The sequence below is a fragment of the Delphinus delphis genome, chromosome 3, assembly GCF_949987515.2.
Source record: "Delphinus delphis chromosome 3, mDelDel1.2, whole genome shotgun sequence".
Lineage (NCBI taxonomy): Eukaryota > Metazoa > Chordata > Mammalia > Artiodactyla > Delphinidae > Delphinus > Delphinus delphis.
This window is the reverse complement of record NC_082685.1, coordinates 4975779-4989806: the sequence shown is the minus strand read 5'-3', so window position 1 is coordinate 4989806 and position 14028 is coordinate 4975779. Positions and strand designations below refer to the sequence as shown.

The window sequence follows — 14028 nt, the reverse complement described above, 5'->3', positions numbered from 1 at the left end:
GGGGACTACTAGGGCGGACCACCGGGTTGGCTTGTGGGGACCTTGAATGCCCCCACATTGAGTTGGAACCTTATCACGTAACCGCCGGGGAGCCAGGGATGGTTCTTGAGGAGGGAAACGGACAAGGCCAGCGCTTTCTCCGTGGGGTCGTAGGTCTGTCCCTCCCTCTCCTGTCACTCACTCCTTCGGGAACGCGGTGGAAGGCGCCCAAGCACAGCCTCCCGCAGGAAGCGCCCTTGTTGCCCCTGGCAACAGAGTCCAGGGGAACCACCGAGACGCGGCCCGACAGTACAGAGCGCTCACTCCGGGCCAGCAAGGCTCGGAGATCTAGAAAGCGGAGCCTGACTGATTGTCACGTGGGCTGCCCACGGGAAGGCGGAACTTCCGGCGGCCCAGTATTTTCTTTCCGGTTGTTGCCTCCTACCGGCCCCTCCCTTACTGGCCCCTGCGCCCCCCTCCCCCCGCGGCCCCCGCCGCCGGGCCCGCCGCTACCATGAAGAAATTCTTCCAAGAGATCAAGGCCGACGTCAAGTTCAAGAGTGCGGGGCCCGGGCAGAAGCTCACGGAGTCGGTGGGGTGCGTGACAGGCGCTGAGGCTTGAGGCCCGGGGGCGGAGATCAGCGGAGGGGGAGGGGCGGGGAGGCCAGTGAAGATGAGAGGCGGGGAGGGGCTGCAGAGAGTCAGAGCGTGGGGAGAAACCTGGGGGGCGGGGCAAGAGGGAGGGAGTGGGAGTAGGGGAGAGGGGAGGCCTCCGGGGGCGGGGCAGGAGGGGGCGGGGCTGCAGCAAGTGAGGGGGTCCCTGGAGAGACCCTAGGGGGTTAGGGCGGGCGGTAAGGAAGAGGCCGGGGATGCGGAGAAGGGGCCCAGAAGAGGCATCGCATAGGGTTTGGGGGAATCTAGGTGACCAGAGATTGGGGACTGAGCCTGGAGAAACAGGTAGAGCTGGGGTCGCAAAAAGTCGTGAGGCTTAGATTCTGTGGCGATAGGGGTCTGGGCCTTGGTTCTGGAGCAGGAGGGAGGATGGGTTGAGGATCTGGAAGGCCAGGGAGCCTGAGGTGTTGTTGGAAGTGTGGTCAGGGACTTGGGAGGTGCGGGTGAACTGGGTGGGTGGTGGGTGCTGCGAGGGGCTGAGGAAGGTCTGGGAGGAGAAGGGAGGCAGGTGGGTGGAGATGGGGAGCTGGGGGAGTCTGCTACCGGAAGGAGGTGGGGGGCCTCGTGGGTGATGGCTGAGTGGTCTGGAGGTTCCGAGGGTGACCTGGGAGGGGAGGGGAGGTGGCCTGCATTTCCAGGCCTCTGTGACTTATCTGGGGAGGACTTGGAGAAGAGAAGGGCCTGGGGCCACACTGGAGACTCCATGGGCAGGTGTGAGGGGCCAGTGCTGTGCAGAGGGTAGTGAAGAGCTGGAGCAGGTGAGGATGCCAGACTGAGGGCCGGTGGGCTGAGAAGGAGGCTCCACTGGGGGGGACGGGATGAGAAGAGGGAGTTCAGGAGGGGCTGGGGCTGCTACCAGGAGCTACAGAGGGGGCTGGGGGACCCGAGGGGGTTTAGGATGGGGAGTGACTGAAGAAAGAGGTCAGCCTGGGGAGGGGTCTGTGAGGCATAATGGAAGGGATTGTGAAGAGGTCGGGGCTGGGAGGGGGTCAGAGGAGAGGCAGGGAGGCAGGAAGGGGTGGTGAGGGCATCATGAGGTAGTGGGGGTGGGTGAGGGAGAGTGGGTGCGTGGCAAGGACATGAGGGCATCTGTCACGAGGATTGGGGGCCCCTGGGGTTCTTGGGAGGGGACAAAGGAGTAGTGGGACAAACGAGGCCCATGAGGGTCAGATCCATGAGTACGGGAGGGAAGTGCAGGTCCTGGGAGCCTGGGGCGGTGACAGGGATAGGAGGCCACCTTAAGAGGGGCCCAGGGAGAGCCGTGGGCCAGACAAGGGGGTCCATTCATTTGTTCATCAAGTAGTGGGTGGAGGTGGGGGGCTGGTGCAGCTGGACTGTGTGTGACAGGAAGGAGGTGGGGGCTGATGGCTGTGTCAGACTGGAGGCCTGGGAGGACAGGAGAGGGGAGTCACATGGAGATCCAAGCTTCTGTGATGTGCCTGGAGCCGGACTGGAGACTCAGGGTGCGTGCGAGGGTGTGTGTCCAGCACTGTTACGGCATGAAAATCCCTGCCCTCTCAGGGCTCACGTTGTAGTGGGGAGAGGTGGACAAGTAGAACAATACATAAACGATGAAAGATCAGCCCTGAAGAAAAATAAACAGGGTCCAGAGAGTGAGCCATGTGGGTGACTGTTAGGTGGTCTGGGAATGCCTCTCTGGGAAGGCGACTTTTGAGCGAGAGCTGGATGAGGCGAGACTCAGCCGTGTGGAAATCAACCCGTCTCTCTGTCTCTGTCTCTGTCACACACACACACACACACACACACACACACACACACACACACACACACACACACACACACACAGTTGAAGCGGTGCCTGTCCCTCCCAGGCAGAACACTCCAGGCAGAAGGCACAGAATGTGCAAAGGTCCTGTCGTAGGAGGTTGGGTCTGTGTGAAGAACAGGAGGGAGTTTAGATAGGAGTGAACAAGGGAAAGGGGCAGGTTGTGAAGGGCCTGGCCTGTAGCGTGCGGAGGCTGCAGGATTCTGTCCTGCATGGGATGAGAGGGCTTTGTGCAGAGGAGTGACTGGGTTTTAGAAGGATCCCTCTGGCTGCCCAGAGGAGCCATGAAGCGGGTGAGTGAGGGGTCTTGGAAAAATGGCGTTTTTATGGAAAGATGGGGGCTAGGGTGGCACTACGTGACTTGTCTTTTCTTCGACCTGAAACTCTCAGCTGTTGGGAGGGCTGGAGAGAGGGGCCGGGATGGGCAGGAAGCTCCCAGAGGCCTGGGGACAAGAAAAGAGGGCTGCCCGGGTGTCTGAGCAGAGCGGGAAGCATGAGGGCCATGAACTCAGAGCCTTGGCTCCTGAGAAGGTTCTAGAGATATAGCACAGATGATTCCAACTACTGGCATCGGGAGAGGGTCCTGAGGAAAGGAGGAGGGTGAGGCAGGTGAGTCAGACCCTGGTGGGAAGAAGGCCATCTCTGCTGGAACGTCAAGGCCAGGTCGTTCTCGAGCTAGGTTGGGTTAGGAAGCTGCCCATCCCATGGGTTGATCACCCTGCCTACTTCCCAGGGTGGACGGGAGATTAAACCAGATCTTTGTTTGTTTGGGGTTTTTTTTGGCCTTGCTGCGCAGCATGCCGGATCTTAGTTCCCTGACCAGGGATCAAACCCGAGCCCACGGCAGTGACAGCGCCAAGTCCTAACCACGGGACCACCAGGGAAGTCCCTAAACCAGACCCTTGTAACACACTCCACGCAGGGCCTGCGTGCGGCCTGGCCCGCTGCCCGAGCTTCCGTGACCCTCTGGGGCTTGTGAAAGGGCGTCTGGAGCGCTCGCTGGGAGGGACGTTGCCATGCGTAATAGACGCGCTGAGCGACAGCTAGCTCCTGGTGCGCTGTCTGGCACACAGTAGGTGAGGTGCTCAGTAGATGAAGCCTCCATGTCTCACCCTCGTAGACAGTACGGGTGGAGCCTCTCGCTCAGGGAAGGGGGCGAAGAGCATCAGCCCCTGCGGACGGTAGGTGTGCTCTTACCTCGCCTGACAGATGATGACTCCGAGGCCCAGGCCAGTGCAGGATTTGTCCAAAGTGGCAGGCAGGGCGGGGAGCAGAGTCACCAAATGCCTCCAGAGGCTCCTCCGTCTGCGTTAGACCCGTCTGGTGGCCGTGGTGACCCCTGGGGCAGAGGCCCATGTCTGTCTGCTGGGGCAGGAGCAGAAGTGGGAGAGGGACAAAAGCTCTTCTGTCTGCCCCCACGTCACCTCACGGTCCCTCCGCATCTCCTTAGGGAGAAGGCCCCCAGAGAAAAGCCCAGCAAGCCGGCGCTCCGGCAGCCCCGCCAGGGACCTACCGATGAGGCGCAGATGGCGGCCGCGGCGGCCCTGGCCCGGCTCGAGCAGAAGCAGCCCAGGGCGCGGGGCCCCACGTCACAGGAGTCCATCCGGAGCCAGGGTGAGCCTCGGCCGTCCTTGGGCCACAGGGGTGGGGACGGGGGGCGGTGGAGCGGGCCTCTGCCCCTCTGTCCTTGAGGCTGATCCTTGACTTTTCATGCGTTCCAGGTCCTGTGCTTGGCTCTGGCTGAAAATAATTTCATAGCCAGCGACTCGGGGTGGGAGGAGGGTTTAAATCACAGCTGTGAGCCAGTCCACAAAGGGGCCATTCAGGTGGAAAGGCCAAGGGGGGCTGCTGTGGTCTGGGTGGCATGGATGTCAGGGAGGTTGCGGAGGGGAGGGTTGGGACTCAGAGGAGGGGGGGAGCACGGTGGCCTGGCGCAGCCTGGGGGCATGGAGAGGTTGGCGGGCTGGGAGGACCTTGAGCTGGAAGGACTCGAATTTGACCCACACGAGGGTCCATGGCGGGGAATGGTGTGCCTGGCTCACACACTGACCCGTCCCTGCCTCTCCCTCCAGTGAGAAAGGAACTTCAAGCTGAAGCGACTGTCAGTGGGAGCCCGGAGGCCCCAGGGACCAACCCGGTAAAAGCATCACGATGGCAGCATGACACCCAAGGGGTGGCCTGGGGCGGGCGGGGGGGCTGGGAGCCCTTAGAGTGCCCGCTTGGGCTCTCTTCTGTGTTTGGTCTGATTGGTGCCCAGCCCTGGGCGGTAAGCATCTGGTGCTGGAGAGATGCAGAAAGGACATCGGGGTGGATTGAGGTCATCTCTGGCCTCAGGACGCTGGGGATCCCCGTGGTTTAGGGCGGTGTCATCTGGGACCTGTGTGCTTGGCATCTAATGACACCAGGCCCAGGCCCTGGGGGAGGGACTGCACCTCCGTTAAGTCCCCTCCCTCCCCTGTAACCCCATGAGGGTAGGTGCTGTTACAGTTCCCACTTTTCAGAAGAGAAAACTGAGGTTCAGAGAGGTGAGGCCTGGTGCCCTTGGTCATGCACTTCGAAACCAGCAAGGGCAGGACTGGAACCCAGTCTGTCTGAGTCCAAAGCCCTTAGCCTTAGCACTGCCCTCTGCTGCCTTCCTCAGATACAGGAGGGCACCATGGAGACTGGTGTAGTCAGGGAGGCCTTCCTGGAGGAGGCAGGCCTCAAAGGAGAACTTGGCAGAAACGGTGTTCTGAGCAGCACCACCTGTGAGGCCTCACTGAATTTCAGAATGGAACGGACCCTGGATATTACCTAGGAATTGAAGCCCAGAGCAAGGCTGGGACTCGTCCAGGGCACCGTGACTCCTCACTCTCCCACCAAAGCCCCTCCCTCACCAGGTAGGGGGGCGGGAAGAGCAGGAACGATCAATTCAGCACTTACACCGTGTCCGGAGCTGCTCCACACTTTCCGTTCCTTACCTTGTTGAATTCTGAGGTGGTCCCTCAAGGACATCTTACAGACCAGAAGACAGGCTCAGAGGGGCTTGGCCACTGGGCCACGGTGTCCCATGGCTAATAGGCAGAGGGGACAGCATTGGGACCAGGATGTCTGGCTCCCAGGGTTATGCTCTCAGGACTGTGGCACTCGGGCGGCTCGGGGTGGCCTCTGTCCACAGTCTAGGCTCAGACACGCTCACCCATCCTCCCAGGCGCCCAAGCCCAAAGAGGAGGGCTCGACCCACCTGGCAGTGCCCGGAGTGTACTTCACCTGCCCGCTCACAGGGGCCATCCTGAGGAAGGACCAGCGGGACGCCTGCATCAGAGAGGCCATTCTCTCGGTGAGTGCCGGCCCCGGTGCAAGAGCCGCCCCCCGGGAGCCCGGGTGGCACAGAGCATATGCTGTGGTTCTGTTCTAACCTCTCTAAAGAGGGAATGCTTACCTGAGGGACAGAATTCAAGATACAGCAGGGTAGGCGGGGAAAAGCCGCCTCCCACTCACCTCGCGGCCATTCTCCCTGAGGCAGCAGCTGTAAGTAGTCTAGGCCCCTTTTCAGAGATGCTCCAAATATGTACAAACCACCGATACGTCTATATCTGCCACACATGCTGTGTGTTTGTTTTACGTAAAAGGTAATGTACCGTTCACGCCTGACGTGGAAACTGCTAGGTATTATATCAGTGCAGAAAGAACTTCCACATTTTTTTTCCCCTTGAAACTCTGTATTTGGAAATAATTTCAAACCTAAAGAAAAATCGCAAGGAGAACAAAAAGAACACGTGAACATCCTTTAATCAGGGTGGGAGTGTCCTATTACTGTTCTGACAGATTACTACGAACTTGGTGCCTCCGGACAGCATGCCTCTTATAATTCGGGAAATCAGAAGTGGGCCTTGGGTCTCACGGGGCCACACTCAAGTTGGCCGCAGGGCAGTGTGCCTTCTGGGAGCCCTAGGGGGAGTCAGGCTGTCTGTACTCCATGGCTCCTTCTCTGTCTTCACAGCCAGTGGTGCCAGGCCAGGTCTTTCCCAGCTGCCATCTCTCTGCTTCTCTGTCTCTCTCTTCCCCCTTTTAAGGGCCCTTGTGATTCCATTGGGCTCACCTGGCTAATCCAAGCTAATCTCTAATCCCCCTATTTTAAGGTCCACTGAGCAGCAGCCTTAACTCCATCTGTCACCTCCACACCCCCTGACCCATAACACTCCCAGGTTCCAGGGATCAGGTCACAAATATATATGTCATTCTGCCCACCTTACTCACATTTGCCAGTTGCTAACATTTTTACCCCATTGGCTCTCTCACGCCTCTCTGTTTTTTTCTGAGCGGTTAGAAAGCCTGCATTCTCCACAGTGACTGCGTGATGACTCACGGCAAATTGTTCCCTGACTCTTTAACCAACCCCGTGTGTTGGTGTTGATAAGCGCGTAGGAAGTTTCCAGTCTTTTGCTAGTGAGGACAATATGATGAAAACCTTGTCTGTACACCACTTTGAGCTGTAGGCTCCATTCCAGAAGCAGAGTTGCTGGGACAGAGGACAGCGTGTAGGGCTTTGGAGAGTTGTCACCAGATGAACCTCCATGTGGGTTGTCCTGATTCACACTCACCCAGCAGTGTGTGAGAAAATACCCATTTCCCTGTCCCCTGTTGTCACTGTGGGTTACCAAACATTTTTTGTCTTTACCCAAACTGATTGGTAAAAATAATATCTCAGCATAGTTTTAGTTTGCGTTTCCTTTTTTAGGCTTAGGTTGGCTGTGTTTTCATATGAGAATGCATCCTTTGCCCATTTTTGTGTTGGGTGGTTTTTTTTTTCTTATTGATTTGTAGGCACTCTTTACATATTAGGAAAAACTAGCCTTTTGCCTATGATCTGAGTTGTGAATATTTTTCTCCAGTTGTTTACTTTTTAGAGTTGGCTTATGGTCATATGACCATGTAGAAATTTTTAATCTCTATGTAATTCAATGTGTCAGTCTTATCTTATGGCTTCTGGGTTTTGTGACCTACTTAGGAAGGCCTTCCCCACTTCAGGATTAAAACAACTCTTCCATGGTTTTTCTAGTGCTTTTCTGTTTTGCCTTTTGTTGTTTGCTGTGTTTAATGTTTAAAGCTTTGATCCCACTAGAATTATACCTGTGTAGAACAGGACGCATGGAACTAGTGTTATTCCTTTTTTTTTTTCCGGATAGTTATCCAGTTTTCCCCAATCCTCATTTATTGAAACACCTGTCTTTTGGCCACCGTGAAATCTGCCATTATCACAAAGTAAATCCCTACATGGATTCGGTTCCTTTCGGGATGTGTCTGTTCTTTTGTCCCCTTGTCCGTTCGTGCGCCCTGGTCCTAATTTAAACGAGGCTGCAGGCTGCCTGGGAACATCTGAGAACAGCATTTGGAGCTGCAACTCTTCCCTGGGTGGGTGGGTGTGCTTGTCCTGAGGAGGCTGGAGTAGGGGGCGGTCAGCCTGGCTCAGCCTTGTCCTGAGAATGCCCCCCATCTTACTGCTGCTTCTCTGCAGACCCGATTTCTCTGCCCTTCCACGTATTTTTGTCCTACCCTGGCAACTTACTGGCAGACTGGGCTGGGTCCCAATTTGAAGTTCCCAGGAGAGCTGGCCCAGTTCAGATCAGACAACTAAGTGACACAGTGTGGCTGCTGAAGGCTCACCCCAGTGTAGCTGAGGGAAGGTAGCTGGGGCAGGGTGGAAGCCCCACAGCTGCCTTCCAGGAGCTGTGGCTGGGCTTCTGCAGGGCTGCCCAGGGGTAGATCTGAGGGGGTCAGGTCTTCTGTGCTCTTGATTCATCACCTCTGGTGACCCAGCTGTTCACCCCCACCATTTTTTTTTTCTTTTTGGCCACACCTTGCGGCATGTGGAACTTCCCCGACCAGGGATCAAACCCGTGGCCCCTGCAGTGGAAGCACGGAGTCTTAACCACTGGACCGCCAGGGAGGCCCCACCCCCACCATTATCCAGGCAGAGCAAATGACTTTGGGGCTGATGCGGGTGCCAGCCCCACTCGCCATGTAACTAGTGACTTTCTGGGGCTGCAGAGAAACACCACCATACGGTGTGGCCGTGTGCAGTGGCTGTCCAGAGCGTGAGCAGATCTGCTGCCCAGTCTTGCCCCTCGCCTTAGTTTTCCATTCTCAGCCTCTCCTCGCTGGGGTGCTGTTCGCAGGGTCCCATGGGGACCGGCCAGTGATGTCTCCACTATCTTGCCTCCCCCAGGAGTGATCAGGCAGCCACAGGTCACAGACCTCTTTTGCGTCCTGTCTCTGCCACCTCCGTCTGTTTCTAGAACGTCCCTCGTAGGGATGGGGGATGAGGAGGGACGGCAGGTCCGCGGTGGCTGGCGGGTCCCAGGCACTCAGCTGCTGTGCCCTTGGTGGCACTCAGTGCTGGCGTTGGGCGCCAAAGCCAGAGCGGTAGGCAAAGGTCTGTGTCACGCCGACCCGAGGGGTGGTGTAACCTGGGCTGCCATCGCCCCCTTTTCCCTAGACGTGAGGGCAGGGCTGAGGCCCCAGGCTGGAGTCATCAAAAGGGTTTTCCTCCTCCTTTTTCTGCTGTTGAATTTGCTTCTGTCCCATGCTAGGGCCTGCTGTGAGACAGTTCTTACTGTTGTCACCGGTGTCACTGCTGCCACCTGAGTGCTGAGACCTGGCTGCTTGGCTGGCATGGCCTCCAGGCCCTGAGGTGGACGCTTTCTGACTCAGCTTTCCTCCCTCCTCCCAGCACTTTTCCACCGACCCAGTGGCCGCCTCCATCATGAAGATCCACACGTTCAACAAGGACCGGGACCGGGTGAAGCTGGGCGTGGACACCATCGCCAGGTGAGTGGGCGGCCCCCTCCCACTGGGGTGCCAGCTCCTGGGCCTCCATCGCGATCGGCTGAGGGGCCCCAGAGGGAGCACGGCCCTGGGAGTGAGGCCAGGCCCCACCCTTCACTCCCCCTCGCCCTTGGGGAAGGGCCTTGGCCTCTCTGGGCCTCAGTTTACCAGTGTTTAGAATGAAGAGGTTTACTGAATCGGGGGTTCCCAACCCTGGCTTCCCTTTGGGATCATCAGAAGAATGTGAAGCAGGCAGGGTCTCACCCACCGCCAACTCCTCTGATGGGAGCAGGTCGGGGGCGGGGCCAGAAGTCTGTTGCTCAGCAACCCCCAAGCCGGCTCTGGGGACCCATCAGCTCTGGCTCTGCCTGCTCCACCCCCACCACGGTGGCTCCTTGGTGCCCTCAGGGGGAGGCAGGACCGAGGAGGAGGCCCAGTGTCTGGGGCACCAGGGGTTGGGCTCTATGGGGTGTACAGGGTGTGACGGCAGCCTTCCCGGGGGTCACTCTTAGCACGAGCCGGTGTGGCTCTGAGCTGCTCTCCCCTGTCTGCCCAGGTACCTGGACAACATCCACCTGCATCCTGAGGAGGAGAAGTACCGGAAGATCAAGCTTCAGAACAAGGTGTTCCAGGTGAGGGCTGCCACCAGAGTGACTTAGCCTGGGGTGGCCGGCGTGGCCGGGCCTGTGAGGCCACCCAGGACCCAGGCTGGCGGTGGGAGCAGCTGGGCTGCAGCCAGCCAGTGGCGGCCAGAGCCGGCTGCAGAAGGGCCCCTGCAGGGCTTGGGAGTTGAGGTGTGCAGAAGGTGCCAGGTGGGGAGGGAGGGCTTCGTGAGCGCAGGACGAGCACAGTACGCGTACGCTGTCTGCTCTCGCCACCAACCCGCGGCGTGACTCGACTTTTCTTTGAATTAGCTGGGAACACATCGGCACTGGGGAGATTTTTCACGCAAACGCAGACTTTTGGTTTCTGTGGAGAAATCGCAGGGTCCTAGCACTCTGGCCCATGGTACCCGTGCAGCTGGCGGGGCCCCGCTCTCTCCTGGGGGTCCCCACCCACATCCAGCATCCCAGGGCCTGCCTCCCCCGCTTCTGGGGACTCCCAGCCTCCACTGTCCTTTGGCTCTTCAGCCTCCTTCACCCTGGTGTTGACCTTTTGGGATCCCAGGCCCTCTGTGAGCTCACCCCTGCAGACAGCTTTGGGGGTTCATCCTGTCCAGGGGCAGCGGCCGCTCTGACACTGGGGACTCTGGGCCAGAAGGGCGGGGTGGGCAGTGAGGCCGGTGGGGCACGAGGAGGCCTCAAGGGTCCCGCATGACCTCTGGCTCCGCTCTCAGGAGCGCATTAACTGCCTGGAAGGGACCCACGAGTTTTTTGAGGCCATCGGCTTCCAGAAGGTGCTGCTTCCGATCCCCGACCAGGGTAAGAGAAAAAGAGAAGGGCCGTGGCTGAGCCCAGGGGCAGGGGTGGGAGGGGCCCGGCTCGGGGGTCTCCCTGCCACGGCAGAGTGACATGCCCACGTGTCCCAGAGGGCCCCGAGGAGTTCTACGTGCTGAGCGAGGCCGCCCTGGCCCAGCCCCAGAGCCTGGAGCAGCACAAGGAGCAGCTGCTGCGCGCCGAGCCCGTGAGGGCCACACTGGCCCGCCAGCGCCTGGTCTTCCGGCCCTCGCCCCTGGCCTCCCATTTCGACCTGCCTGCGGACTTCTTCAGCCTCACGGCGGAGGAGCTCAAGCGAGAGCAGCGGCTGCGGTCAGAGGCCGTGGAGCGGATGAGCGTGCTGCGGACCAAGGCAATGCGCGAGCGGGAGGAGCAGAGGGAGATGCGCAAGTACACATACACGCTGCTGCGCGTGCGCTTCCCCGACGGCTGCCTCCTCCAGGGTGCGTGCTGGGTGCTGGCGATGCCGCCTGGGGTCCACTGTGCGCCGGCAGGAGCAGGCTGCTCTGGTCTGAGCTCGTCCCGGGGGAGGAGGCCGAGGGCTCAGGGGTGCTCCCACGAGCTCCAGCGCCACACTTGTCCCCCCGCCAGGGACCTTCTACGCCCGGGAGCGGGTGGCAGCACTGTACGCATTTGTCCGGGAGGCCTTGCTGATCGACTGGCTGCCTTTTGAGCTGCTGGCCTTGGGAGGGCAGAAGTTGTTGGAGGACGAGAACCTGGCCTTCAATGAGTGCGGGCTGGTGAGTGACGGGCTCCCCGCACAGCGGAACTGGGTTTTCTGGGTTCTTGTTGAATCAGCACAAACCCCCGAGGAGGGGGATGCTCTTCAGTTGGAGGTGGCATTAGGGGAAGGGGTCCTGGGGCCAGGCTCCCTGGGTGTGAGTCCCACCATTCCACTTCCTTGCCATCTGATCTTGAGTAACTTCTGTGTCTACAAAATGGGAATGTGCCCAGTGTGTTAGAGTCCTCTGTGGCGCAGAGCCAAGGTGGCATTCAAAATGCAAGGAATTACTGGGGAGGGTGTAGGAGGGGGCTGGAGGGTGGTCAGACCCTGATTCAGGGAGGCCTGGACAGGAAGTCCTGACTGCTGCCCAATGTTGGGCTGGCTTCAGCCAGGCCAGGGGGTGTCCCTGAGCCCGGGTCATCATCAGAGAAGTCCCTGTTATATGAGAATGGACTGAGTGCATGGGTGTGCCGTCAGCGGCGGGGAGCAGTCCCGGCTCCAGCAGGAAGATCTGAACGTGAAGCGAGAGCTCTGTCACATAAAGGCCAGAGCGAGGCTGAGGCTTCTTACCCCACTGCAGGTGCCCTCGGCCCTCCTGACCTTCTCGTGGGATGCAGCCGTGCTAGCAGACATCAGGGCTGCGGGGGTCCAGCCAGACTCATCTGTCCTGAAACCCGAGCTCCTGTCGGCCATCAAGAAGCTCTAATGAAATAAAAGCAAGGTTGGCTTCAGCCCCTGTGGGTCTGTCTCATGCTCTCTCCCTGCTTCCTCCACATTCCCCTCGTCCCCGGTCCCCCCACCACTCCGGGGCCTCCCAGCTTCCTCCGGAACCTCCTCCTGCCCACGGGTACCACAGGCATGGAGAGGGGTGCTGGTTGGCCCGTGGACGCGTGCCGAGACTGCCACCTGGATGGGGCAGCCTCTAGTAGCCTGCTTAGAGAAGCCCGGGCCCCGTCCCCGTGTGCTGTGGCCTCGGTGGCTGTGGCTAGCCCTGAAGTGACTGGCACAAGAATGAGACACTGGGCCTGTCAGGACACGGTGTGTAAATTTCTAAACCTGAATAAAGTTTCCCGGTGGTGAGTTGAGGCCGTGGGAGGCGGTGTAGGGTGGCAGCTCTGCAGAGCCACCAGCAGGTGAGGCCCGGCCGTGGCTCCCGGTGAAGTGGGGCCAGGCGGACACCTTGTGGCCACCTGGGCACCCAGGAGCCCCTCATGTCCGAGGCGAGCTCTTCACTTCCCGCACCTTCCTAATTGTTGTCCCCACCGGCCTGATGAGCCAGCCCTGCTGAGCGCTTCCCAGGGCCCTGGAGCCTTGCAGGCCCCACAGGGCAAGCTCCCCCAGATGTCCACATCCTCCTCCCTGGACCTGTGAATGCGTTACTTTATGTGACACAGGGACTTGCCCTGTGATTGAGGATGAGATGGGAGGTGGCCCTGGGTTAACCTGGTGAGTTCTAATGCGTGGAGGAAAACACAAGGGATGGGGAGATGTGGAGGAAGGGGCCACGTGCCAAGGATTCGGGTTGGCCTCCAACAGCTGGAAGAGGGACAGAAACAGATTCCCTCTAGAGCTTCCAGCGGGAACCAGCCCTGCTGACACCTGATTCTGAGCCAGTGAGGCCCTTGTCGGACTTCCGCCCCCCAGAACTGCCGGTAGAACAAGTCTGGCGGTTTGTTGCAGCAGCCGTGGGGAGCCAACACAGACAGGGGGACCAAGGCCTGGAGGGTGTGGGCACTCGCCCCCGGTCACACCTCTGCCGGGAGACACCTGAGCCCCTGCTCCTGACTGCTCATCTGGATCGTCCCCTCCCTCTCACCCGCAGCCTGGCCCCGGGCTGTGGCCCCTAGCCTTCACGGAGGCCAGTGGTGGCTGGTTCTCTGGCCACTGTGAGATTAAAGCATCTAGGCCCCAGATGTGATTAAAACAAAATTCCCTGGTAACGCCGTCAGCCACACGTGCTTTGCCTCCCACCTGGGCCGCCGGCAGCTCTGTTCCCATGTGCGGGCAGGACCTAGGCCCATCCTCCTTTGCCGCCTCATCTCCGGAACCCAGCACTGCCTCGGCTTGATACCCTGCTCTCGACTCCCACTAGGAGTCGACTGCAGATTGTCAGGTGGCAACTAAAACGGTTTAAGGCGATGTGACCGCTGCAGGTAGTCACATCACAGGTGGAGTCACACCTGCGTCCTCTCCCTGTGCCGGCATTCAGCTGCACCCCACATGCAGCATCTCGTCCTGGATGGGGCCAGGGTCCTCACCCCACAACTGGGGTGCTTGTCAGCCCCACCCGTGCAGAGCTGGAGAGGAATGGGACCCCTCCGGGAGGATTGGGGTGCTGCCAGGAGAGGCAGGCCCGGCAGGGACCTGGCCACCACACGGCGGGCTCCCCATGGCTGGGGTCATGTCGCCCTGTCTCGGGTGCATCCACAGTCAACACTGAACCATTCTTCACAATGAGATGCCAGCCGACTCTTCTCTCTCGGGAACAGCGGCAACAAAGACAGCATGATGTTAAGGGCCGGCAGACAGGAGCCCGGTTCCGATGGAATCTGTGAATTCTGCCAAAATCTCAGCTGCCCCAGGCCCTCAGAGCATGCTCGAACGCCTCTGCAGGGCCTATCACA

At 59.6% G+C, this 14028-nt stretch overlaps 1 protein-coding gene across 1 annotated transcript; it reads left to right on the top strand.

Annotated features, from left to right (window-relative positions):
* Positions 1 to 371: 371 nt before the first annotated feature.
* On the top strand, positions 372 to 12135 carry UBXN6 (UBX domain protein 6). Its single transcript, XM_060007485.1, has 10 exons — positions 372 to 576; positions 3888 to 4051; positions 4510 to 4574; positions 5628 to 5756; positions 9150 to 9247; positions 9801 to 9876; positions 10581 to 10665; positions 10773 to 11123; positions 11272 to 11420; positions 11985 to 12135. The coding sequence occupies exons 1-10, from the start codon at positions 494 to 496 to the stop codon at positions 12108 to 12110; spliced, it is 1326 nt and encodes a 441-aa protein (XP_059863468.1). The 5' UTR covers positions 372 to 493; the 3' UTR covers positions 12111 to 12135.
* The last annotated feature ends 1893 nt before the right edge of the window (positions 12136 to 14028 follow it).